Source organism: Salvelinus alpinus, chromosome 13 (genome assembly GCF_045679555.1).
Source record: "Salvelinus alpinus chromosome 13, SLU_Salpinus.1, whole genome shotgun sequence".
Classification (NCBI taxonomy): Eukaryota; Metazoa; Chordata; class Actinopteri; order Salmoniformes; family Salmonidae; genus Salvelinus; species Salvelinus alpinus.
Window position 1 is genome coordinate 37,537,444 of NC_092098.1, and position 26,424 is coordinate 37,563,867.

Sequence of the window (26,424 nt, forward strand, 5' to 3'; positions counted from 1 at the left end):
CCACTGCTACACCTGGCTACCAGCGGAGCCTTGTCTGGCAGCGAAACAGTTCATTCAGCATCATTTACTGCCTTTTAAAAAAACATAGCTGATATGGCTGATTTGCTTAAACAAATGTGGTTTCTAATGTCAATTGAGATGTACAAACTATGGCATAAGAGGACGACAAGCGGATAAGAGGCAATCCATAATTTAGATTAAGACATTAATGAGCGAGCTAGGACGGACGTAGTCGATATAACTATTTGTTTTGCACTTTTGAAATGTACAGCGACAGAATTCAGAACATGGGCCATTCTTACAGTATACATATCTCCCTGGCATATTACATAATTTATGCAGCAGCATACAATACATTTTTGGACTCACCTTGTTGTGCTGTGCTCACTTGAACAGGAAGGTGGCGTGGCGGTCCTTCGTGGGCAAATTTTGTCATCAAAGTCTAGCATTCTCTGGATTTATGGTGCTTTCACAACAGCTGGGAACTCGGAAAAATACAAGGTTGAATCATGATTCATCATCTTCAGGTTGTGGCTCTAGAAAGAGGCCGGATTTACAATTCTGAGTTGGATGACCATTCAAACGTGTTTCCCAGTCGGAGCTCGTTTATTCCTGACTTCCCAGTTGTCTTGAAATGACTGAGGTCAAGTTTTCGCAGTTCCGACTTAACAGTTGTTTTGAGCGCGGCACAAATCATGCTTCATTGACAGCATGGCCAATGTTGAATGTTTATCATTTTAAACTTGGAAAAGAGCCCATTAATCCCAGATTTGGGACCACACAGCCACTCCACTGAATAGCAGGCTAGTGGTTGCTTTTCAATGCATGCAGTTAATGTTAGCCACTGTCACTGATTCCTTCCAAACCACTCATTGTTGAATTTGCGATTTCCAACTTGTTGTGTAATGTTTATGTCCAATGGCCGATGAGCACCTATGTGTTTTATCTATAATTTCTCTTCGTTATTTCTCTTCATATGACAAGTATTAAAAAGGATTTGTCAGTAGATTATCGACTTGATTCATGATCATGACTGCTACAGTAGCTAAGATTTTGAAAGAATGATGTTGACATGATCAGTCCAATCAAAGCTACTGTACATATAATGTGATTTGACGTTATTTTATCTGTGGCCAATTACCTTGAGCCTTCTTGGATGGGTACTTATAATGTAACTCTATGGCAGCACCCAAGGGGCTAGAATTGTCTAGCTCTACCCTTAGATTTGGCGGTGATGTAGTGTCCCCATGAGTGACAGAACACTGAGCCAATCATAGCACAACATATTTTCTGCTGGCTTGCCCTACCACCAGAGAAAGCACTGAGCTAGGCTGAAACACCTGCATTTTGGAGCTGCCTTACTCAAGAAAGCAAAAAAGAGACCATGTTTGTATGCGACTTTATTAACTCAATGATATACATATTCTTTTTACATTGCTTGCAAACTGATATGTGACACGTATTAATGACAAAATAACATGCAAAACAGGCAACCCCCCCATCCATCAGATTCTGATTCTTCAAGGTGACCATAACAGGGAAAAGTGAGAAAATAATGGATGATATGATGTTTATGGACATTATTATCTAAATTAAGCTGAAATGACAAATGTAAATGATATTTCATGATTGAACCCTCAAGTGTCAGAAGCCTTTAGTTTCCAGATGTTTGTGGCTGTCAGATATAATTGAAACATGTATTTGTTCAAGTCAGTAAGTATAATAAGAAAGAAAGAGTCACACACTTTACTTTACAAAACATTATGAACACCTGCCCCACAACTACAACAGTGACACAGATATTTCACTGGATGTATAAATGTGAAGCATCCACTTGGCGTTTTCACTCACTATCAAATATGGTAGGGAGAGGAAGCCCAGTGGCGGGCGATGGAAGGAGATGGTTTCTGGCTGACATTCTGCACATTTTCTCATCTATGAAACATCAAATAAAAGAACATATTATTGGTCACATACACATGGTTAGCAGATGTTACTGCGAGTGTAGTGAAATGCTTGTGCTTCTAGTTCCGACAGTCCAGCAATATCTAACAAGTAATCTAACAATTCCACAACAACTACCTAATACACACAAATCTAAGTAAAGGAATGGAATAAGAAAATATACATATAAATATATGGATGAGCAATGAACGAGCGGCATAGGCAAGATGCAATAGATGGTATAAAATACAGTATATTCATATGAGATGAGTAATGCAAGATTTATAAACGATTTATTAAAGTAAAGTGGCATTATTAAAGTGACCAGTGATCCATTTATTAAAGTGGCCAATGATTTCAAGTCTGTATGTAGGCAGCAGCCTCTCTGTGTTAGTGATGGCTGTTTAACAGTCTGATGGCCTTGAGATAGAAGCTGTTTTTCAGTCTCTCGTGCCCAGCTTTGATGCACCTGTACTGACCTCGCCTTCTGGATGGTAGCCGGGTGAACAGGCATTGGCTCGGGTGGTTGTTGTCCTTGATGATCTTTTTGGCCTTCCTGTGACATCGGGTGATGTAGATGTCCTGGAGGGTAGGTTGTTTGCCCCCGATGATGCATTGTGCAGACCGCACCACCCTCTGGAGAGCCCAGTGGTTGTGGGCGGTGCAGTTGCCGTACCAGGCGGTGATACAGCCCGACAGGATGCTCTCAATTGTAAACTGTAAAAGTTTGTGAGGGCTTTAGATGGAAAGCCAAATTTCTTCAGCCTCCTGAGGTTCTTCACCACACTGTCTGTGTGGGTGGACCATTTCAGTTTGTAAGTGATGTGTACGCCGAGGAACTTTCCACCTTCTCCACTGCTGTCCCTTCAATGTGGATAGGGGGTTGCTCCGTCTGCTGTTTCCTGAAGTCCACAATCATCTCCTTTGTTTTGTTGACGTTGAGTGAAAGGTTGTTTTCCTGACACCACACTCCGAGTGCCCTCGCCTCCTCCCTATAGGCTGTCTCGTCGTTGTTGGTAATCAAGCCTACTACTGTTGTGCCATCTGCAAACTTGATGATTGAGTTGGAGGCGTGCTTGGCCACGCAGTCGTGGGTGAACAGCGAGTACAGGAGGGGGCTGAGAACACACCCTTGGGTGCCCAGTGTTGAGGATCAGCGATGTGGAGATGTTGTTTCCTACCTTCACCACCTGGGGGCGGCCCGTCAGAAAGTCCAGGACCCAATTGCACAAGGCGGGGTTGAGACCCAAGGCCTCAAGCTTAATGATGAGCTTGGAGGGTACTATGTTGTTGAATGCTGAGCTGTAGTAAATGAACAATCTGTTATGAACAGAGTGGACTAAGTTTTGTAGACTTTACTCTTTGCCAAAGTTGTAAAAAATAGCATTGTTTAGAAGGAGTGCAAAGGCGAATTGAGTTATTGCACAGGCGCACTTCACAGAGTAGGTGTTCTCTAACGGAAATATGCAGATGTATGCTAAAACGGGCCAATAGGATCTTACTAGCTCATGCTTGGCTCTGCCCACCACCTTGCTTGTTCTGCCCACTATGACTAATTTGTTCCCCTTGGAAATGACAGGCTGTGGTCTATGTTGGTTTAGTTATAAAAATCGTTGCCTGCCCTTTCCATGACATAGACTGACCAGGTGAATCCAGGTAAAAGCTATGATCCCTTGTTGATGTCACCTGTTAAATTCACTTTTTTTTCACCTTTATTTAACCAGGTAGGCTAGTTGAGAACAAGTTCTCATTTACAACTGCGACCTGGCCAAGATAAAGCATAGCAGTGTGAACAGACAACAACACAGAGTTACACATGGAGTAAACAATAAACAAGTCAATAAAACAGTAGGGGGGAAACATTTGTCTATATACATTGTGTGCAAAAGGCATGAGGAGGTAGGCAATAAATAGTCCATAGGAGCGAATAATTACAATTTAGCAGATTAACACTGAAGTGATAAATCATCAGATGATCATGTGCAAGTAGAGATACTGGTGTGCAAAAGAGCAGAAAAGTAAATAAATAAAAACAGTAAGGGGATGAGGTAGGTAAATTGGGTGGGCTGTTTACAGATGGACTATGTACAGCTGCAGCGATCGGTTAGCTGCTCAGATAGCAGATGTTTAAAGTTGGTGAGGGAAATAAAAGTCTCCAACTTCAGCGATTTTTGCAAATCGTTCCAGTCACAGGCAGCAGAGAACTGGAAGGAAAGGCGGCCAAATGGCTTTTGGCTTTTGGGATGATCAGTGAGATATACCTGCTGGAGCGCGTGCTACGGGTGGGTGTTGTTTTCGTGACCAGTGAACTGAGATAAGGCGGAGTTATAAGGCTTTACCTAGCATGGACTTATAGATGACCTGGAGCCAGTGGATCTGGCGACGAATATGTAGCGAGGGACAGCCGACTAGAGCATACAGGTCGCAGTGGTGGGTGGTATAAGGTGTTTTAGTAACAAAACGGATTGCACTATGATAAACTGCATCTAGTTTGCTGAGTAGAGTATTGGAAGCTATTTTGTAGATGACATCGCCGAAGTCGAGGATCGGTAGGATAGTCAGTTTTACTAGGGTAAGTTTGACGGCGTGAGTGAAGGAGGCTTTGTTGCGAAATAGAAAGCCGATTCTTTGATTTTGGATTGGAGATGTTTAATATGAGTCTGGAAGGAGAGTTTACAGTCTAGCCAGACACCTAGGTATTTATAGATGTCCACATATTCTAGGTCGGAACGTCCAGGGTGGTGATGCTAGTCGGGCGGGCGGGTGCAGGCAGCGAACGGTTGAAAAGCATGCATTTGGTTTTACTAGCGTTTAAGAGCAGTTGGAGGCCACGGAAGGAGTGTTGTATGGCATTGAAGCTCGTTTGGAGGTTAGATAGCACAGTGTCCAAGGAAGGGCCAGAAGTATACAGAATGGTGTCGTCTGCGTAGAGGTGGATCAGGGAATCGCCCGCAGCAAGAGCAACATCATTGATATATACAGAGAAAAGAGTCGGCCCGAGAATTGAACCCTGTGGTACACCCATAGAGACTGCCAGAGGACCGGACAACATGCCCTCTGATTTGACACACTGAACTCTGTCTGCAAAGTAGTTGGTGAACCAGGCAAGGCAGTCATCAGAAAAACCGAGGCTACTGAGTCTGCCGATAAGAATATGGGGATTGACAGAGTCGAAAGCCTTGGCCAGGTCGATGAAGACGGCTGCACAGTACTGTCTTTTATCGATGGCAGTTATGAAATCATTTAGTACCTTGAGTGTGGCTGAGGTGCACCCGTGACCAGCTCGGAAACCGGATTGCACAGCGAAGAAGGTACGGTGGGATTCGAGATGGTCAGTGATCTGTTTATTAACTTGGCTTTCGATGACCTTAGATAAGCAGGGCAGGATGGATATAGGTCTGTAACAGTTTGGGTCCAGGGTGTCTCCCCCTTTGAAGAGGGGGATGACCGCGGCAGCTTTCCAATCCTTGGGGATCTCAGACGATATGAAAGAGAGATTGAACAGGCTGGTAATAGGGGTTGCGACAATGGCGGCAGATAGTTTCAGAAATAGAGGGTCTAGATTGTCAAGCCCAGCTGATTTGTATGGGTCCAGGTTTTGCAGCTCTTTCAGAACATCTGCTATCTGGATTTGGGTAAAGGAGAAGCTGGGGACGCTTGGGCGAGTAGCTGCAGGGGGGGGGGCGGAGCTGTTGGCCGAGGTTGGAGTAGCCAGGTGGAAGGCATGGCCAGCCGTTGAGAAATGCTTGTTGAAGTTTTCGATTATCATGGATTTATCAGTGGTGACCGTGTTACCTAACCTCAGTGCAGTGGGCAGCTGGGAGGAGGTGCTCTTATTCTCCATGGACTTTTATACAGTGTCCCAGAACTTTTTGGAGTTAGAGCTACAGGATGCAAATATCTGCTTGAAAAAGCTAGCCTTTGCTTTCCTGACTGACTGCGTGTATGAAGAGGAGGAGACAGATTAAAGAGAGATTTTTAAGCTTGATACAATTGAGATATTGATTGTGTAGTGCCATTGTTACATCTTCTCCTGTTACTCCCCTCCGGCGTACGACGTCACCAGAATACTAACCACCGATCCTGGGATTCATCATTACGCGCACCTGTTAATCATTATGATTCACACCTGGACTTCAATATCTTCATCCTTTCCTCCCCTTTATATGTCAATCCCTTATGTTTTCTCACCCGTTGGTATTGTTCTTGTTTACCAGCGTGTAGCCTTATTGAATTGTCTCATTACTGGTTTTATTAAACGTTTCACATGCTTCCCGACTCACAGCTCTGTTGTTACAGCCATTCAGAGGGTGTATGTGTAAGAGCGCAATAGTCTGGCCTCTAATCAATCCACGCGGTGAGTCTAGATAAACGTTTAGAATTATTTGCTTTAATTCCACCCATTCACATGAAGTGTAGCAGTCTTTTCTATTCTTCCTTTATAATTATAGAACGTTTCACATAACAATGTTCATCCACTAGGAGTAGTGGTATAGAGTCGAGAGTCAACACACCAAAACAAAAGCAACAGTATGGTGCCCCAATAGTCAAACTGATAACACTCAATGAAAATAATAAAGAGCAGTGGACTGATTTCTCCAACCATCAATCAGCATTAAACACTCAAAGAAACAGTTTCTCAAAACCACATTTAGTATTCAACCAGGCACGGCAAAGTATTTCTCACACTCAGTAACCCTCAATAACCAATACAAAAATAGTTTGACACTAACGTTAGTTGATGAAATGTCCTAAAAGTCAACCAAACCATGACCTTGTAGATAATTAACCTTTGATTATCAGATCCTGAAAGTCACAAATTTGTCAAAATAAAATAAAGTTGATTTTGTTTCAACTTAGTCCCGTTTATCTAAATATACCAGTGACTCCAGCGCTAACCTTTCTTCAATGACAATGTCCTTTCAGCTCCCTTCATGGAACTGCTTTCTCGGTATGAGAGAATAATGTTATTTTAGAGTCACGCTGAAGTCTCAAGTCTGCTTCTCTCATATCCATTACCAAACTAATGATCTTCCACTAGAATGAGTAAGTAATCTGCTTCTATAGTCAGAGCTAGCGATATGCTCCAGCTCATGAGTTTCCAGAGTAGCTGTATTTGCTACATTTCTGTCTGCTACTGTGGCTAATTGTTGTTGTTGCCAACTTCACGCCGTCGCTGTCCGTTCACACTTCTACTATACCGTTCTATGAATGACGATAAGTCTAAATCCAATAGTGACCGTTTTACTTCCCTTCTCTGTAGTTCAATGTCCACTTTCCTCGAGCTGCAACTTCCCGCGCTATTCAGTGTCCCGATCCTCCGATCCCCTGCTGATGCTAATTCGCTGGGTTTTTCACACGTGTGTATCAAGAATGGTCCACCACCTAAATGACATCCAGTCAACTTGACACACCTGTGGAAAGCATTGGAGTCAACATGGGCCAGCATCCCTGTGGAATGCTTTGTAGACACCTTGTAGAGTCCCTGCCCCGACGTATTGAGACTGTTCTGAGGGTAAAAGGGGGTGCAACTCAATATTAGGAAATGTGTTCCAAATGTTTTGTACAATCAGTGTTTATGCTCACAAAAATGTACTGGGAAAACATGACAATTTTTATGTTTACCCATTACATTCTTGGGAGCATATAGTGTGACTTTTTCTGTTTTATAGAGGCTTCCTTTCCGTTAATCAAGTCAGCACCTCTACAAAAATGTTTGGATGTGTGGTCAGCGCATGCTTTTCAGTCAGTATAATAACACCAATGTCAGCCATGTTAAGACTCTACTTCCAATTTTTTTTTTCATTCAATGTAGTACCGTTTTATATATGGCTAGGGCCTTGTATTGTCACGACTTCCGCCGAAGTTGGTCCCTCTCCTTGTTCGGGTGGCGTTCCTGCAGGCCAGCTCCCGATGGACGTCCTTGCGCAGACTGCAACGATAATGGTCGATCAGGGCCCTGTCGTTCCATCCCGCGCTGGCAGCCAGGGTCTTAAACTCCAGGGCAAACTCCTGGGTGCTCCTGGTGGCAGGGAAGTCAGGCGCAGGAGAGTGAACTTGTATTAAAGGAGTAGTTCACTATTTTACAACTCGATGTTAGATGGTTCCTCCCTTGAAAGTAGTCTATGGGCCGGGAGAAACTGTAGTCCATGGTTCAGTTCTCTTTAAAAAGCCATTACAAACTTCAGCTAACTTTAGCCACCACACGCTAACAATCAATGGAAGTGATGGGGGCATGTGCGCATGTCATTTTTTTTATGTCCATATCACCTGAAATCAATTCAAATCACCTACATATTTGGTTTGATGTTACTTAAAGGTGATTTGGACATTTAAATAAAAAACATGCTCACATGCTCCCATCACCATTGCCCATAGACTACTTTCAGGATGAGGAACCATCTAACATCAAGTTGTAAAATAGGAAAAGGAGGACCGAGCATGCCACCATTCTCATCGATGGGGCTGTAGTGGAGCAGGTTGAGAGCTTCAAGTTCCTTGGTGTCCACATCAACAACAAACTAGAATAGTCCAAACACACCAAGACAGTCGTGAAGAGGGCACGACAAAACCTATTCCCCCTCAGGAGACTGAAAATATTTGGCATGGGTCCTCAGATCCTCAAAAGGTTCTACAGCTGCAACATCAAGAGCATCCTGACTGGTTGCGTCACTGCCTGGTACAGCAATTGCTCGGCCTCCGACCGCAAGGTACTACAGAGGGTAGTGCGTATGGCCCAGTACATCACTGGTGCTAAGCTGCCTGCCATCCAGGACCTCTACACCAGGCGTGGTCAGAGGAAGGCCCTAAAAATTGTCTAAGACCCCAGCTACCCAAATCAGACTGTTCTCTCTGCTACCGCATGGCAAGCGGTACCGGAGCGCCAAGTCTAGGACCAAAATACTTCTCAACAGCTTTTAACCCCAAGCCATAAGACTCCTGAACAGGTAATCAAATGGCTACCCGGACTATTTGCATTGTGTCACTACACAAATGAAATCTCAAGATAATGGCCAAGGCAATAGAGTAAGAGGTGGGGAAAATAATGAGTGACTTGCAGGAAGCAGGAGAGAAAGAGGAAATGTCAGAGAGCAAGAGGCGAGTCAGGGAAAGGGTCTGAAATAGGGCATTGAGACTACTGTCAGGTGTTAGCACCGGAGGATTACTCAGAGTACTGCTTAGCGTGACAGTAGCGCCAACCTTTCCAGATGTCCTGTTGGCTGGACTCCTAACTGGATTGGAACCAAATTAACCATGGATGTAGCAGGTTTAGTTGGAAAAGGAAAACCACTCGCTTTAGCTGTAGTAGGAATAGAATGTCAAATGTGCAAAGATATCAAATTGTCTGTCAACGCAGGTAAGGATACAGTATAGAGGTGTGGAGGTGGTTGGGGGAGCACTTGGTGCGGGGGCTATAAGCGGCATAGTTCTTAGCTATGGCACTGCCGGGGCAGTGGGAGGCAGGATAAAGGGAGCCCAAGCTGCAGATATATTGGATTCTCCAAACGAGGCAGAGAAGAACGCAGCTCAGTCTGTGGCCATGGAAGCTGGGAATGCCATTACTGCAGTGTGGAACTTGACTCAAAACCTTTTCTAGCCACAAAGGGCATTGCAGTAAAAGCAATGTCATTAGCAATGAATGAGGAGAGCTGAGACGACACAGAAGATTCATTCAAAAGTAACAAGACAATTGGATTAAGATGTATCAGAGCTAGAGAATTGCTGGTCTACTTTCAAATAGAAACCACTAAAATTAATATTATTTTAACATGTTATTTGTTAGTCTTTAATTGATACTATAATATTCTGGGGCACTCACTTCCGTCATCATGAAGTGCTTTGAGAGACTAGTCAAGGATCATATCACCTCCACCCTACCTGACACCCTAGACCCATTCCAATTTGTTTACCGCCCCAATAGGCCCACAGACGAAGCAATCACAATCGCACTGCACACTGCCCTAACCCATCTGGACAAGTGGAATACCTATGTAAGAATGCTGTTCATCGATTACAGCTCAGCATTTAAAACCATAGTAACCTCCAAACTTATCATTAAGCTCGAGACCCTGGGTCTCGACCCCGCCCTGTGCAACTGGGTCCAGGACTTTCTGACGGGCCGCCCTCAGGTGGTGAGGGTAGGAAATAACATCTCCAACCCACTGATCCTCAACACTGGGGCCCCACAAGGGTGCGTTCTCAGCCCTCTCCTGTACTCCTTGTTCACCCATGACTGTGTGGCCATTCACGCCTCCAACTCAATCATCAAGTTTGCAGATGACACTACAGTGGTAGGCTTGATTACCAACAATGACAAGACAGCCTACAGGGAGGAGGTGAGGCCCCTCAGAGTGTGGTGTCGGGAACATAACCTCACACTCAACGTCATCAAAACAAAGGAGATGATCGTGGACTTCAGGAAACAGCAGAGGGAGCACCCCCCTATCCACATCGACTGGACAGTAGTGGAGAAGCTGGAAAGTTCCTTGGCGTACACATTACGGACAAACTGAAATGGTCCACCCACATAGACAGCGTGGTGAAGAAGGCGCAACAGTGCCTCTTCAACCTCAGGAGGCTGAAGAAATTTGGCTTGTCACCAAAAACACTCACAAACTTTTACAGATGCACAATTGAGAGCATCCTGTCGGGCTGTATCACCGCCTGGTACGGCAACTGCTCCGCCCACAACCTTAAGGCTCTCCAGAGGGTAGTGAGGTCTGCACAACACATCACCGGGGGCAAACTACCTGCCCTCCAGGACACTTACACCACCCGACACCCACACCACCCACAGGATGGCCAAAAAGATCATCAAGGACAACAACCACCCAAGCCACTGCCTGTTCACCCCGCTATCATCCAGAAGGCAAGGTCAATACAGGTGCATCAAAGCAGGGACCGAGAGACTGAAGAACAGCTTCTATCCCAAGGCCATCAGACTGTTAAACAGCCATCACTAACATTGAGTGGCTGCTGCCAACATACTGACTCAAACCTCTAGCCACTTTAATAATTAAAAAGTGGATGTAATAAATGTATCACCAGTCACTTTTAACAATGTCACTTTATATAATGTTTACATACCCTACATTACTCATCTCATATGTATATACTGTACTCTATACCATCTACTGCATCTTGTGTACGCCGTTCGGCCATTGCTCATCCATATATTTATATGTACATATTCTTATTCATTACTTTACACTTGTGTGTATTAGGTAGTTGTTTTGAAATTGTTAGATTACTTGTTAGATATTACTGCACGGTCGGAACTAGAAGCACAAGCATTTTGCTACACTCGCATTAACATCTGCTAACCATGTGTATGTGACCAATAAAAATGTATTTTATTTGAAATAATGACTGTTATTTGAGTGAGTTTCATTCAATGTTTTGTCAATTGATTAGGTTATTGAAAGAGATTGTCAAGTGTTGTGATGTTTTGTCAATGTTTTTCCTCTTATGATTTAATTTCACTGTTGAGTAATGGCTCTGTGTACTATTATTTAAATTTTACAATTTAACCTTGATGTTGGCTGCTAATGATTCAAACCATGTCAATCTTAACAAATAAAAAAGTGAACAATTCAGGCAATCTTGTAGATGAGGAGACACTAATAAAAATAGTTGCAAATGATCCCTGACATTGTTAGTGTTGTTTATTGAAGTACTGTACTGGTGCTCTGTCCTCTACATCAGTATAATCAAAGTATAATCAAAGTAGGTTTGTTCTCTCTATGGCTTGTCTGAGGACCATGTATGACATTCCACCAAACAAATACGATCAATGAACAACATGAAGAAAGTAACTCTTATCCTTCCATTTGTCACGTTCCTGACCTTATTTCCCTTGTTTTGTATTTATTTAGTATGGTCAGGGCGTGAGTTGGGGTGGGTTGTCTATGTGTGTTTTTCTATGTTGGTTTGTGTTCGGCCTGGTATGACTCTCAATCAGAGGCAGCTGTCAATCGTTGTCCCTGATTGAGAATCATACTTAGGCAGCCGGGGTTTCACGTGTGGTTTGTGGGTGTTTGTTGCCGTGTTAGTGTTTTTTCACCACACGGTACTGTTTCGGTTTTCTGCACATCGTTTATTGTTTTTGTATTTCAGTGTTCAGTTCGGTTTTAATAAATCATCATGAGCACTTACCACTCTGCATATTGGTCCGATCCTTCTCGCCTCTCCTCGTCCGATGAGGAGGACGAAATAGACAATCGTTACACCATTGGTCATTTCCATCACTCCTCAAGGACCGGAGGAGCTGAGGATTATGCTGTTGGGAAAAACTGGAGCCGGCAAGAGCAGTGCTGGCAACACCATCCTGAGCGAAGATAGTTTTCCTGCATCCTGCGGTCCACACGCTGTAACCAAACACTGTGAGGTCAACGCCAAAATGATCATTGGGAAAAGTGTTGTCGATATCGACACACCAGGGATTTGTGACATGAACAGACTCAGAAAGGGAATTGTATCTGGAATAGAGTGCTGCTGCACCCCCGGACCTCATGCCTTCATGCTGGTGTTAAGAGTCGGACGGTTCACCGAAGAGGAGAGTATGTTCTGTTTTGAAGAACATAAGAAGAAGTTGTGTTGAACCATACAGTCCTGCTCTTCACCCATGATAATGGCATGACATAAGGGACTATATCCAGGAGAACAATGACCTGAACGAACTGATCGATGCTTGCAGAGACGAGGTTCACGTAATCGACAACAAATACTAGACCTCAACACCTCAGACCTCGAAACCTGATGCGATCACGGCTGCTCTACTCCAGAGAATCTATGACAATCTGAGAGAGAGAACAGGGCTTACACAAACAGCACCACTGGATCAGAAAAGATGGAGGAAATTCAGTGCATGTTGTTCTTTACAATGGAACAACAAGAGGTAACATCAGGGTTGAACAACACAACCACTGGTGAGCAGAATAATCAAGGCGTAGAAGAAGAGATCTGTGGGAAGGAAGAGGAGAGAAGTAACAATTTCCAGGTCCAAGAGCTCATGGGAACCATAGAGAAGATGTCAAAAGATAACGGTGGCCATTATACCAAAAAAGGAAGTACAGTGGTTCTTCCTTTAAAAGTTGCGTCGTACTGCAGCATAGCTTGCGGGCTGCCACAGAATTCTATGGCATGTTATTTACTGTAAGTGTCAGCCATTGTTGCCATTAATAATAATTAGTGCTAGTTTGACCACCAGGGGGCATCTTTGAGAAGCTAATGACAGGGAGCCGTAGGCCTAAGAATCCTGTTTACTGTAGCTGTATTAGCGTAACTTACCTTTTGGCAAAGCATACAGTACTAGTCATCCATGTCTTTAAATACAGTCAAGCATGTTAGTTATAAAACTAAATAACAAAGGGAGCATTGAATAATTAAACAATGAATAAACTGCAACATGTCGGCTAAAGTAATTTAATTCACGATGCATTTGACTGTTTTTAATATTGACTAGAGACTTTAAAACTTTTTTTAAATTAAAACAGACTATAATGGATTGATTAATATTGATACTATGCGTCAATATTAGGGTGTTTCTATTCCAAGAAAAACTAAAATGCATTTTTTATTAGCCTATGTATAGGCCTCAGGGTTTCCTTTAAGAAAATGTGTCACTGTACAACGTGACCTGTTGGGAGTAGGCCTAGGCTACTAAGTGACTGCAAGTGTCTAACGGTGCTGAAATAGTTGACCACACGTGGGTAACCTATTGCTCCAAATCCTATTATAACAATTGGATAACTTTGGGTGTTTCAGTAAGCAACAATTTGTTGCCTTCATTAGCCTACTTTATTCTAATATTTCTGTCATTCAGTGTCATTCAAATATGTTTAAATAAATCTACTGCTGGTCTTTACTGACTACTGCACATTTTTACATTGTATTCCATTTCCAGCGAGACTATTCAAGCCATCGACTCACTGATGACAAAGGCCATCTGGAATCTGCTGGCATCACGGCACAACATCAACATCGCTCTAATTACAGTCAGAAGACAGTTGAAGAAACTTAAGTGGAAAGGCTCAGTAATACATGTTTTATACATACAGTACCAGTCAAAAGTTTGGACAAACCTACTCTTTCCAGGGTTTTTCTTTATTTTTACTATTTTCTACATTGTAGTATAATAGTGAAGACATCAACATTATGAAATAACACATATGGAGTCATTTAGTATCCAAAAAAGTGTTAAACAAATCAAAATATATTTTATATTTGAGATTCTTCAAAGTAGCCACCCTTTGCCTTGATGACAGCTTTATACACTTGGCATTCTCTCAACCAGTTTCATCTGGACTGCTTTTCCAACAGTCTTGAAGGAGTTCCCACATATGCTGAGCACTGCCGCCTGGGTTTGCATTGCAAATGAGGGCATAAACTGGGTCAAAACGCCAGCAGAGTAAGTAGACCTACAACACATTTAACAGCACATTACTCAACACTAGTGAGACCCCTCGCCTATGGTATGCCTACAGTATATCTACAAATATTTGTTTCATCTCTACATGTAGGTCTCCTGATTTAAACCTGATGCCAAACTTCAATTGAAAACATTAATCTGTAACTCTGCCAAGCCTACAAGAAAAGATGAACTGGTGAAGGCCATCAAGACGTTTTGGCTTGAGAAACTGACGATACAACAATACAAAAAATACATTGATCATCTCAGCAAGGTTTTACCCGTGGTCGTGGAGCTGTGGGGAAGTGCAACTAAAATGTAGCTGAGATGTACAGTAGTTGAAATAAACATCTGCATTTTGAAAGAGTCTTTTTTTATCATTATTTTATTAACGAAAGCATAAAGACGTTGATGAACAAATTCTGTACAGTATATGTTTTATCCGAAATTTTGCGGTTGCATAAGGTTTGGAGTCAGAAATGTAAAACTTTAGAGTATTTAAGCATTGAATACATTGCAAGTTGTGGAGAATTTTCACACCTAGCCAAGTTATTAAATCAAATCAAAGTATATTTGTCACGTGCACCGAATACAACACCTTACAGTGAAATGCTTACTTACCAGTTATTTTAAAGTAAAAAATACATATTAGGTGAACAATAGATAAGTAAAGAAATAAAAACAACAGTAAAAAGACAGCGAAAAATAACAGTGGCGAGGATAAATACAGTAGTGAGGCTATATACATGCACCGGTTAGTCGGGCTAATTGAGATAGTAAGTACATGTAGATATGGTTAAAGTGACTATGCATATATGATGAACAGAGAGTAGCAGTAGTGTAAAAGAGGGGTTCGGCGGGTGGTGGGTGGGACACAATGCAGATAGCCCGGTTAGCCAATTTGCGGGAGCACTGGTTGGTCGGCCCAATTGAGGTAGTATGTACATGAATGTATAGTTAAAGTGACTATGCATATTTGATAAACAGAGAGTAGCAGCAGCGTAAAAAGAGGGATTGGGGGGGGGGGGGGGGGGGGGGCACACAATGCAAGTAGTCTTGGTAGCCATTTGATTACCTGTTCAGGAGTCTTATGGCTCGGGGGAAAAACTGTTGAGAAGCCTTTTAGTCCTAGACTTGGCACTCCGGTACCACTTGCCATGCGGTAGTAGAGAGAACAGTCTATGACTGGGGTGGCTGGGGTCTTTGAAATTTTTTAGGGCCTTCCTCTGACACCGCCTGGTATAGAGGTCCTGGATGGCAGGCAGCTTAGCCCCAGTGATGTACTGGGCCATACGCACTACCCTCTGTAGTGCCTTGCGGTCAGAGGCCGAGCAATTGCCGTACCAGGCAGTGATGCAACCAGTCAATATGCTCTCGATGTTGCAGCTGTAGAACCTTTTGAGGATCTCAGGACCCATGCCAAATATTTTTAGTTTCCTGAGAGGGAATAGGCTTTGTCGTGCCCTCTTCACGACTGTCTTGGTGTGTTTGGACCATTCTAGTTTGTTGTTGATGTGGACACCATGGAACTTGAAGCTCTCAACCTGCTCCATTACAGCCCCGTTGATGAGAATGGGGGCGTGCTCGGTCCTCCTTTTCCTGTAGTCCACAATAATCTCCTTAGTCTTGGTTACGTTGAGGGATAGGTTGTTATTCTGGCACCACCCGGCCAGGTCTCTGACCTCCTCCCTATAGGCTGTCTCGTTGTTGTCGGTAATCAGGCCTACCACTGTTGTGTTGTCTGCAAACTTAATGATGGTGTTGAACGCTGAGCTGTAGTCAATTTTGTCGGTATGCAAATTGGAGTGTGTGTAGGGTTTCTGGCATAATGGTGTTGAGGTGAGCCATTACCAACCTTTCAAAGCACTTCATGGCTACGGACGTGAGTGCTATGGGTCTGTAGTCATTTAGGCAGGTTGCCTTTGTGCTCTTGGGCACAGGGACTATGGTGGTCTGCTTAAAACATGTTGGTATTACAGACTCAATGAGGGACATGTCAGTGAAGACACCTGCCAGTTGGTCAGCACATGCCCGGAGCACACGTCCTGGTAATCCGTCTGGCCCTGCAGCGTTGTGTATGTTGACCTGTTTAAAGGTCTTACTCACGTCGGCTACGGAGAGTGTGATCACACAGTCGTCCGGAACAGCTGATGCTCTCATGCATGCCTCAGTGTTGTTTGCCTCGAAGCGAGCATAGAAGTGATTTAGCTCGTCTGGTAGGCTTGTGTCACTGGGCAGCTCTTGGCTGTGCTTCCCTTTGTAGTCTGTAATAGTTTGCAAGCCCTGCCATATAAGACGAGCATCGGAGCCGGTGTAGTATGATTCAATCTTAGCCCTGTATTGACGCTTTGCCTGTTTGATGGTTCGTTGCAGGGCATAGCAGGATTTCTTGTAAGCTTCCGGGTTAGAGTCCCGCACCTTGAAAGCGGCAGCTCTACCCTTTAGCTCAGTGCGAATGTTCCCTGTAATCTATGGTTCTGGTTGGGATATGTACGTACAGTCACTGTGGGGACGACATCCTCGATGCACTTATTGATAAAGCCAGTGACTGATCCTCAATGCCATCGGAAGAATCCCGGAACATGTTCCAGTCTGTGCTAGCAAAACAGTCCTGTAGTTTAGCATCTGCTTCATCTGACCACTTTTTTATAGACCAAGTCACTGGTGCTTCCTGCTTTAATTTTTGCTTGTAAGCAGGAATCAGGAGGCTAGAGTTGTGGTCGGATTTACCAAATGGAGGGCGAGGGAGAGCTTTGTATGCATCTCTGTGTGTGAAGTACAGGTGATCTAGAATTTTTTTCCCTCTGGTTGCACATCTGACATGTTGATGGAAATTTGCAGTTTCCCTGCATTGAACTCTCCGGCCACTAGGAGCGCTACCTCTGGGTGAGTGGTTTCCTGTTTGCTTATTTCCTTATACAGCTGACTGAGTGTGGTCTTAGTGCCAGCATCTGTCTGTGATGGTAAATAAACAGCCCCGAAAAGTATAGCTGAAAACTCTCTAGGCAAGTAGTGGCCTGCAATTTATCACAATATACTCTACTTCAGGCGAGCAAAATCTGGAGACTTCCTTAGATTTCGTGCACCAGCTGTTGTTTACAAATATGCACAGACCGCCCCCCCCCTCGTCTAACCGGAGTGTACTGTTCTATCTTGCCGTCGCAGCGTGTATCCCGCTAGCTGAATATCCATGTTTTCATTCAGCCACGATTCCGTGAAACATAGGATATTACAGTTTTTGATGTCCCGTTGGTAAGATATTCGTGATCGTACCTCGTCTAGTTTATTGTCCAATGATTGCACGTTGGCGAGTAGTATTGACGGTAATGGCAGCTTTCCCACTCGCCTTCTCCATGTCCTGACCAGGCATCCGGCTCTTTGTCCTCTGTACCTACGTCGCTTCCTCTTGCAAATAACGGGGATGACAGTTCAAATAACACTACAGTTCAAAAGTTTGGGGTCACTTAGAAATGTCCCAGCGACAATAGGCACTTTCAACATTAACAATGTCTACACTTTATTTCTGATCAATTTGATGTTATTTTAATGGACAAAAAATTTGCTTTTCTTTCAAAAACAAGCACATTTCTAAGTGACCCCAAACTTTTGAACGTTAGTGTATATATGTATTTACCAAAGATATATGCGGGATTGGAAATTATGCAGATAATTACACTGATAGAAGCCACAATCTATCTGCAATATTAAAGCTGATCTACCCTCCCCCCCCAAAAAAAGTATGGACTACAGATTGCTGTCCATGGAGACAAAATTGCAACATGTTTATGCATCTGCCTAACGAATAGGTGATAAGCTTTCTGTGGTGCCAGGGCATGTAGCATATATATTTGCTTTAGATAATGGATAATTGTTTATTGGTAGGCCTATTTGGTACAATTTTTTTAATGTTAATCGTAACATTTCACAAAGCTATACACGGTGTCGCAATGCTGAAATTTAGGCTGCTGGCTGGCGGCAATAATCTAATTACTTGTTCTGTTCAGTAATTTAAGTTGTAAATTCAAACAATGCCGATTGTAAAATGTATTTTCAATGTGTATATTAATTATTGCCTTAATTTCTGTATTACAAAACCATTACCATGTACATCCCCCTGGGCACAGAGGTCGAGTCAACGTCCATTTCACGTTGGTTCAACGTTATTTCATTGAAATGCCATGGAAACAACGTTGATTCAACCAGTGTGTGCCCAGTGGATCTCCATGTTCATCTTCCTCAGTGTGTGTAAATAAAGTTCCCTGTGTGTGTTAACTGTTGTGCTGCCTTACTCCCCACTAACCGGGGCGGTGTCAATGGTTCACAGGTAAGCAAATAAGTAGAGCCGGGTCACTCTCGTTCACTTTGTATTTAATGACTTTACTATGGGGTCATCCTCCACAAAGAGGATGAACTAATGATGAATTTCAACAAATATCTACCTAGCTACAACATGATATCAGACACCTGGTTGGGGTCACAGCCTTTTTATACACCAAGGACTCATCCCTGCCAAATCAATGTCTGCCTACAGCATCCCTCCTATATCCCTCCCTTTTCCCTACTCGTGTTGACTCTCAGTGAGGATGTGACCAAGGTTGGGCAGCTCGATTTGGCTGATCTTATGTTGTATTCCCCTGAAGGTCAGAACCCTGCTGTCTCCCCTTTTTGACATACACTATATATAAAAGTATGTGGACAACCCTTCAAATGAGTGGATTCGGCTATTTCAGCCACACCCGTTGCTGACAGGTGTATAAAATCAAGCACACAGCCATGCAATCTCCATAGACAAACATTGGCAGTGGAATGGCCTTACTGAAGAGCTCAGTGACTTTCAACGTGGCACCGTCATACAGTAGGATGCTACCTTTTCTCTGCCCTGCTAGAGCTGCCCCAGTCAACTGTAAGAGCTGTTATTGTGAAGTGGAAACATCTAGGAGCAACAACGGCTCAGCCGTGATGTGGTAGGTCACACAAGCTCACAGAACGGGACTGCCGAGGGCTGAAGCACTTAGCGTGTAAAAATCATCTGTCCTCTTTTGTAACAACCACTACTGAGTTCCAAACTGCCTCTGGAAGCAACGTCAGCAGAATAACTATTCGTCAGGAGCTTCATGAAATGGTTTTCCATGGCCGAGCAGCCACACACAAGCCTAAGATCACCATGAGCGATGCCAAGCATTGGCTGGATTGGTGTAAAGCTCGCTGCCATTGGACTCAAGCTGTGGAAACACGTACTCTGGAGTGATGAATCATGCTTCACCAACTGACAGTCCCACAGACAAATCTGGGTTTGTTGGATACCAGGAGAACGCTACCTGCCCGAATGCATAGTGGCAACTGTAAAGTTTGGTGGAGGAGGAATAATGGTCTGGTGCTGTTTTTCATGGTTCGGGCTAGGTCCCTTAGTTCCAGTGAAGGGAATTCTTAATGCTACAGCATACAATGACATCCTAGATGATTCTGTGCTTCCAACTTTGTGGCAACAGTTTGGGGAAGGTTTGGGTTTTCCTGTTTCAGCATGACAATGGCCCCATGCACAAAGAGAGGTCTATACAGAAATGGTTTGTTGAGATCAGTGTGGAAGAACTTGACTGGCCTGCACAGAGCCCTGACCTCAACCCTATCAAACACCTTTGGGATGAATTGGAGTGCTGACTGCGAGCTAGGCCTAATCGCCCAACATCAGTGCCCGACCGAATCATATCGCCGCAGCAATGTTCCAATATCTAATGGAAAGTCTTCCCAGAAGAGTAGAGGCAAAGGGGGTCCAACTCCATATAAATTCCCATGATTTTGGAATGAGATGTTCGATGAGCAGGTGTCCACATACTTTTGGTCATGTAGTGTATGTTGTCACTTCTGTCTTACAGCAAACGTCCAGTCCCCTTGGCTCCACACGTTGAGTTCCTCAGCTGCCTACAGCCACCGCAGCCTGCTCCGCGTCCCTGTTTACATCGCTAGTAGCTATAGTAGAGCTGTACACAGTGTTTTAGTGCGAGCACGACCAAGGTTTGACCGTAAAATGGAGTGGAAGGTCAAGGCTGAACATGAGCAGGGTTGGTCTTATACCGTATGCAACACAATAACTCAATTAGCTACGCAAAATGGCCATTCTGCATACTTGCATTTTGTGCAGCCCCAAAGTCTGTGTGCTCGTTCCTCTGCCCAGGCCAGATATTTTTTATTAATTTCTTCTTTTGTATGTATTTATTTAACTAGGCAAGTCAGTTAAGAACAAATTCTTATTTACAATGACGGCCTAGCCCGGCCAAACCCTCCCCTGACCAGGACAATGCTGGGCCACACATTTTACAATGCCTGGATATATATTTTTTATGTATCAGCTAATCACATCATATTCTATAGGAATCTGTCAATCAATAACACAGTCAATGACGTGTCACGCAACCACTAGTTGATGCATGCAACGTCTGAGCAGGGGAACTCAACCTATAATTTGTCGCAACTATGAAGGGTAGCCATTTTGCGTAGATGTAAATGAGGCTTTGTTCGGTCACTGCAGCATTCACCTGATGGTTTCAGCACCTTGTCTTGGACCATCTGTCATGTTTGTGGTCGGTTCATAGTGTCCGCGGCTGAGCCACTGCTACGTTAGGAGGATATCAGGCCCCGTACACACTCAGGTTGCACAATGCATTTGACACAATAGGTGTGATACAACTGATATTTTTGTGATACAAAACTGATACAACAGATAATTTAGTGATGCGTTGTATAACTGATGAGCCAAATGCATTTTATATCAGTTGAACAACTTGAGTGTGTATGGGGCCTAAGGCCTAGATTCAATCAGATCAAGCGTTAACTGGAGATAGTCAACACCTACATAGCTTATGTTTTGGCATTGTCAGAGGTGTGACTGCGTTGGAGCTGTCAAATCGCTGAGCAGCTGCTCTTGATCATTGTCAGGAAGCCACACCCATCCCACTCACGTTGGAGGTTCAGAATGAGAAAGTGAAGGATATATAGAAATAATGACGCTCAAATTGAAAATGATTCAACAAAATAATGACGATTTCTATCATCCTAATAGAGGTCTAGATTACATCTCACATTTCAGTGTTTGAACTTGTAATCAAGGCTGCATGGAATTTATCTTAATGCGACCAATGGTAATGTCCGCTTTAGGTTTAATGCCGGGAGCTGCTTGTGGATTTGACAGCTTTAGTGTCTTATAATGCTCACGTAAGCATGACATGAGCGTGATCATTAAACATTGGTTAGAAATTACATAAAGCCTTTACATTAGACTGGGTGCATCTTATTACCAGTTGAACACAAATATTAGTTAAAGTAAATGGAACATATTGCATTATTATTGTAAAAACGTCATTCAGGATTCAGAAATACACCTTTTAAATATAATACTCTCCCCAACAGTTGACAATAGGCAATTGATTGAATTCCAGCCTGTGAGTGGGCTATATAAAAAAAAATATCTCCTAACACACTCAAATAAGTTCATTAATTAACACAGAACCCTCTCACACCCGTCCACAATAAAAACACAGTGACAAAGCCTTTGGATTAACTTTTTACTAAAAAATGATCAAAATAAAGATGTACAATTGAAACCAAAATAGGATGCCATTTTAATTTTACAGACATATGGCAGAACCAAAACGCATGGCCTGAAATATTTTAGCTGGTTTATTCTTTCAAAGCAACAAGGTCCATCCGGTGTGTGTGTGTGTGTGTGTGTGTGTGTGTGTGTGTGTGTATGTGTGTGTGTGTGCGTGTACCAGAAGAGGCTGGTGAGAGAAGCTATAGGAGGACAGGCTGGAATGGAATCAATGGAACAGAGTCAATCATGTGGTTTCCATGTGTTTGATGTGTTTGATACTGTTTCATTGATTCCATTCAGCCATTACAATGAGCCCGTCCTCCTATACCTCCTCCCACCAGCCTCTGTACGTGTTGTGTACACAGTGGTGGATTTAGGTATACGGTAGTCGCCCAGGGTGGCATCTTGCCGGGGGCGGCACCAAAAAAATCGTAATGGTGACATTTGCGTGATCGGTTTTCTATCGCTCATTTGCACGTTACGTCAATGATATCATGTCACTGTGTGGGACTGTGGGTCAATTAACCTTGTCGGAGTGGGCGCTCTGGTTCTAGTTTGTGAGCTAGGCAGGCTACGGCCTGGGAAGGTCTCCCACTCAGAAGTACGAGATGGGGAGGGGGGCGGGGGTAGGTTGACCTCAGATCTCCCCACTGGAAGTACGAGGTAGGGGGAGCGGGGAAATCTATCAAATAGCGCACCTCTAACTTTGTACAGTACTAATGCAATTAGTAAAATCAGTCACACTATGAAATGCTACCAAATAAACCACAATTCATTCATAATACTGTGAACATATAGTTCCACAGACATATTGTTGCATTTTTTTCTGGTTTGTGTGAAATGGTTAAGAATAATACAAAACCAGTCTGCATACCACCAAGGTGAATTGGTTTAGTCTTGACTCTTGGTTGACAGTATTGGGGGATGGGTAATTTATTGATGCTCGAGTGCCAAATCAACACAAATTTGTTTCTATTTGTCTTTGTTACTTCTTTTTGATATTTATGAGTCTTATTTTGAATATATGTTTAAATGTTATGATTATTTATTTGTGTTGTTCCAAATGTCTGAATAGAAATGACAGTTAGTGCAGGGGTGGCTGAAGTGGGGGTTCACCCAGGCAGCCATACAAGCTACAACCACTACTACGAGTACATGTATTTGGACGTGTATGTGAATGTGTGTAAGGGCAAAAGACAGAGGCAGCAATTGAAAACATTGATAACATTGCACATATTTGTCCGACAACAACAATAGCAGAAACAGGTTTTGGGGCAAAAAAGTTGAAAATGAAAGAGACAAAAGGATGACACAGTAAAAGTCAGTGTCCTATTGCTGCCCACGGGCCTAGAGATTGTCCTTCCATTGGCCATGTGTTGAAACCTCCACTGCACGCTAATAACTTCAATGAGAGGAAGTAGACCATAGATTCTTCTACTGAGGATCCACAGTGAGGATCCACAGTGTTAGGGACCAAGAGGGCCAAAGCTTTGACCATGGCTCAATAACACAAATATTCTTCTTCTTCTTCTTTTTTACTCAATAAATACTGTTTATATAAGCTTTGACTCGTGAAATAATATAGCAATGAGGAAAAAATTGCGTTTCTCATTTCACATTAAAAAAAGCATTATACTCTCCATACACAATAATCTAAAATATCTACCCAGATAAGACGTTCAACAGCCGCGAACATTGAAAAAACATTGAAAAATCAGGAGACGGACAGTAATTTTAAATGTAATTGATCGTTACAAAAAAATAGATCAAAAGACACAAAAATTATTGTTTGTTTTCTAGTGGAAACGCAAGTAAAGCATCTAAACATAAAATTCGGTCTATCAGCCACTTCTGGTCTATGACTGCACAGTGTGGGGTGTGGCTAGAGGATGGGGTGGGGCAAGATGATGGGGATGATGCTAGAGGATGAGGATGGGACTAATTAACATTCATCGCTGAATATATTAATATGTAGAGAACAGGTATCTAGATGGGCAGAGTTGATACTATGCCCATGGAACATGACGCTCTGAACTGAACGTTGAAGGAATAAACGCTGTCTCAATGTCTCTCCTTTTTCAACAACGTCGTCTTATCCATTATTGCGATGAATTATTTATTTAAAGATGGTTACAAAAAGAGAACTGCCCTCTGTCCACTACTGAATCAGCTATTTACATCTGTTTAAAAAGCAAGCATGTTATACAGTCTCCTCTATGTACAGAACATCTGTTTTCTTTAGCTTCGTCTTCACAGAATATACATATTTACTAAATCTTCACAGTTTATTTATCTTATATGTATTATCAATAGAGTTATTGTAGTTTATTAATAATTATAGTTTTTATCTCCATGATGACAACGGGAGACACTCCCCCACATGTCAGTTATTGATATTCAGTGAGATTGTTGTCTGACAGTTGTCTTTTGAACACTGCTCTCGTTTGGTAACAATTGTCCACATTTGAAAAACAATCTTGATTGTGATTCAGTTTGCCAATTCAGTCAGCAACCCACTGATCCACAGTTACATGTTTCAAGTGTTCTGGTCTTCCATTATTTTTCATTTTCACTTCACTCTCAATTCCTCCTGCTCTTCCTTCGCCAGTGATCGCAATGATAAGTTGGCACAGGGTCTTCAGTGGAACATCTCAGATGCAATCTCCACCTCTGCACCCGAAAATGGCAGCTCGATTACAAATAGCCCTCACTTGGCCACACAGTAAAAATCCAGATTGTACTTTTCCACAGAACTCCATCCAAAATGGCCACAGATTCACTACATACTCAAATTGCAAAGTCCCAATTTCTGCTATTTAAAAAAACTTCCACAATGTTAGTTAGTCCCTGTCTGCCCACACACTGGTGGTGGTGTCCGATTTGGGTGGTGTTTGTCCTGTGTCTTTGTGGTATATGGTGGTTGTGGGTTGGTCGTTTTTAAGGCACTTGGAAGGTTTTTGGTTTTCACGGGAGCTCAGAGGAGACCAAGGCCAGGCCGGAGCTCTGGCGGAGTGAGGGGCCCGAGTGGACCGCTTTGGGACAGTCGGGCGTCAGGACGCGCCCATTCTCCCCCACACTGCCTGTGATCGACAGGCGTGCCTTGTTCCTCATGGCCTCCGTGAAGGTCAGCTGGGTAGGGAAGGGGGGGGGGGGGGGGGGCAGGAAGAGAAAGGGGGGATAGAGACAGAGAGAGGGGAGATGGGGGTAGTGAGAAAGAGAAGAGACAAATATAAGAAAAAGAGAGGGGTGAAAAGATAGAGGGAGAGGGGAAGAAAGAGGGGGGGAGAGAGAAAGCAAGGGGACAGAGAGAGAGAGGGAATAGTGAGTGAGAAAGAAAAGGGAAGAGAGGGACAGAGAAAAACATGTCAGCTCATCTAGGCATACAAAATTACGCTAACAATTCTAAGATCAGGAAGCATCATGAAGATGGATCATGTCAGGGATGAATATAGTACAGTAACTACATCTAACGTCACACCAGAGAATCACAGGACATCCATCATGGCCATTCTAACGCCACTTTATGTGCACATTTGATACAAGACTACAATTGACTACTATGGTTATTAGACATTGGATGATTTATGTGTGGGCGAGGGATGACAGGGCAGCTGACCAAGCAACAGTAAAGGGAATGAAGAGAGGGCTGAGAGAGGGGGCCTACAGCACCAACAGGAGACACATAACCACGTCAGACACATACTGTAGATCTGCAAGTCAAATATCGTTGGACCCGAGGGAAATATCTTAGAGATCGGCGCTCAAGTCAATATAGCTCTTAGAGGGGCAGTTAGTTTCCACTTACTTTAGGCTTTAACTCGCCAATAATGTATGGTGTTATATTGCTTTATCTAACTTAGCGTGTACTTGGAGCTGTTTTCTCATTAAAACCTGTGGTTCTCCCTTCTTATATTGTCTGTTTTAGAAAAGTGCCGTTGGTTCAGCTAAACCTAGGGTATGGCAACGTGTGTGTGTGTGTGTGTGTGGGGGGGGGGGGGGTATTAGACATTTGGGCAGTTAGACATTTTTAGGCCATAGTTAGGTAGCCTACAATATATACAAAAATCATAACTTGTACGCAGATTTTTATAAACGGTAGGATTCATTGTAAATTAAAACCAACATCTCACCAACATCAACAAGGTGGGCCTGAAACTATTGAAACATTATTTCAATGAACAAGGCGGCTCTGAGAATATTGAAACGTTTTGTATCAACAAGGCGGCTCTGAGAATATTGATTGGAACAACGAAGGGGTGGCTCGCATATCTTTCCCCGGGCCAGCTTGTCTCTGATATTATTGTGTTGCCCACGCAGTAGTTGCACTGTCTGGGTGATTATTGTATTTCAAAAACAGCCCTACATCCACACTATAGCTAAATAACTGAACAATATTTAATGACGTTTTGCCTGCAAGATTGATCTGTAAGAATTTAATTGAGGAAGATGGACAAGCAAGACTGATAAAGTGAGAGGTGGAAAT

At 43.2% G+C, this 26,424-nt stretch overlaps 1 protein-coding gene across 3 annotated transcripts in view; it reads right to left on the reverse strand.

The window, feature by feature from the left end:
• Positions 1 to 21,898: 21,898 nt before the first annotated feature.
• Positions 21,899 to 26,424, reverse strand: part of LOC139537624 (glutamate receptor 4-like) — a 202,682-nt gene continuing 198,156 nt past the window's right edge. For 2 of the 3 annotated variants that reach the window (XM_071339160.1, XM_071339159.1), the window contains exon 16: positions 21,899 to 25,070. In XM_071339160.1, the coding sequence (XP_071195261.1) occupies positions 24,906 to 25,070 (165 nt within the window). In that variant the 3' untranslated portion in view covers positions 21,899 to 24,905. The remainder of the gene's footprint in view (positions 25,071 to 26,424) is intronic. The other variant, XR_011667571.1, reaches the window with a different exon arrangement.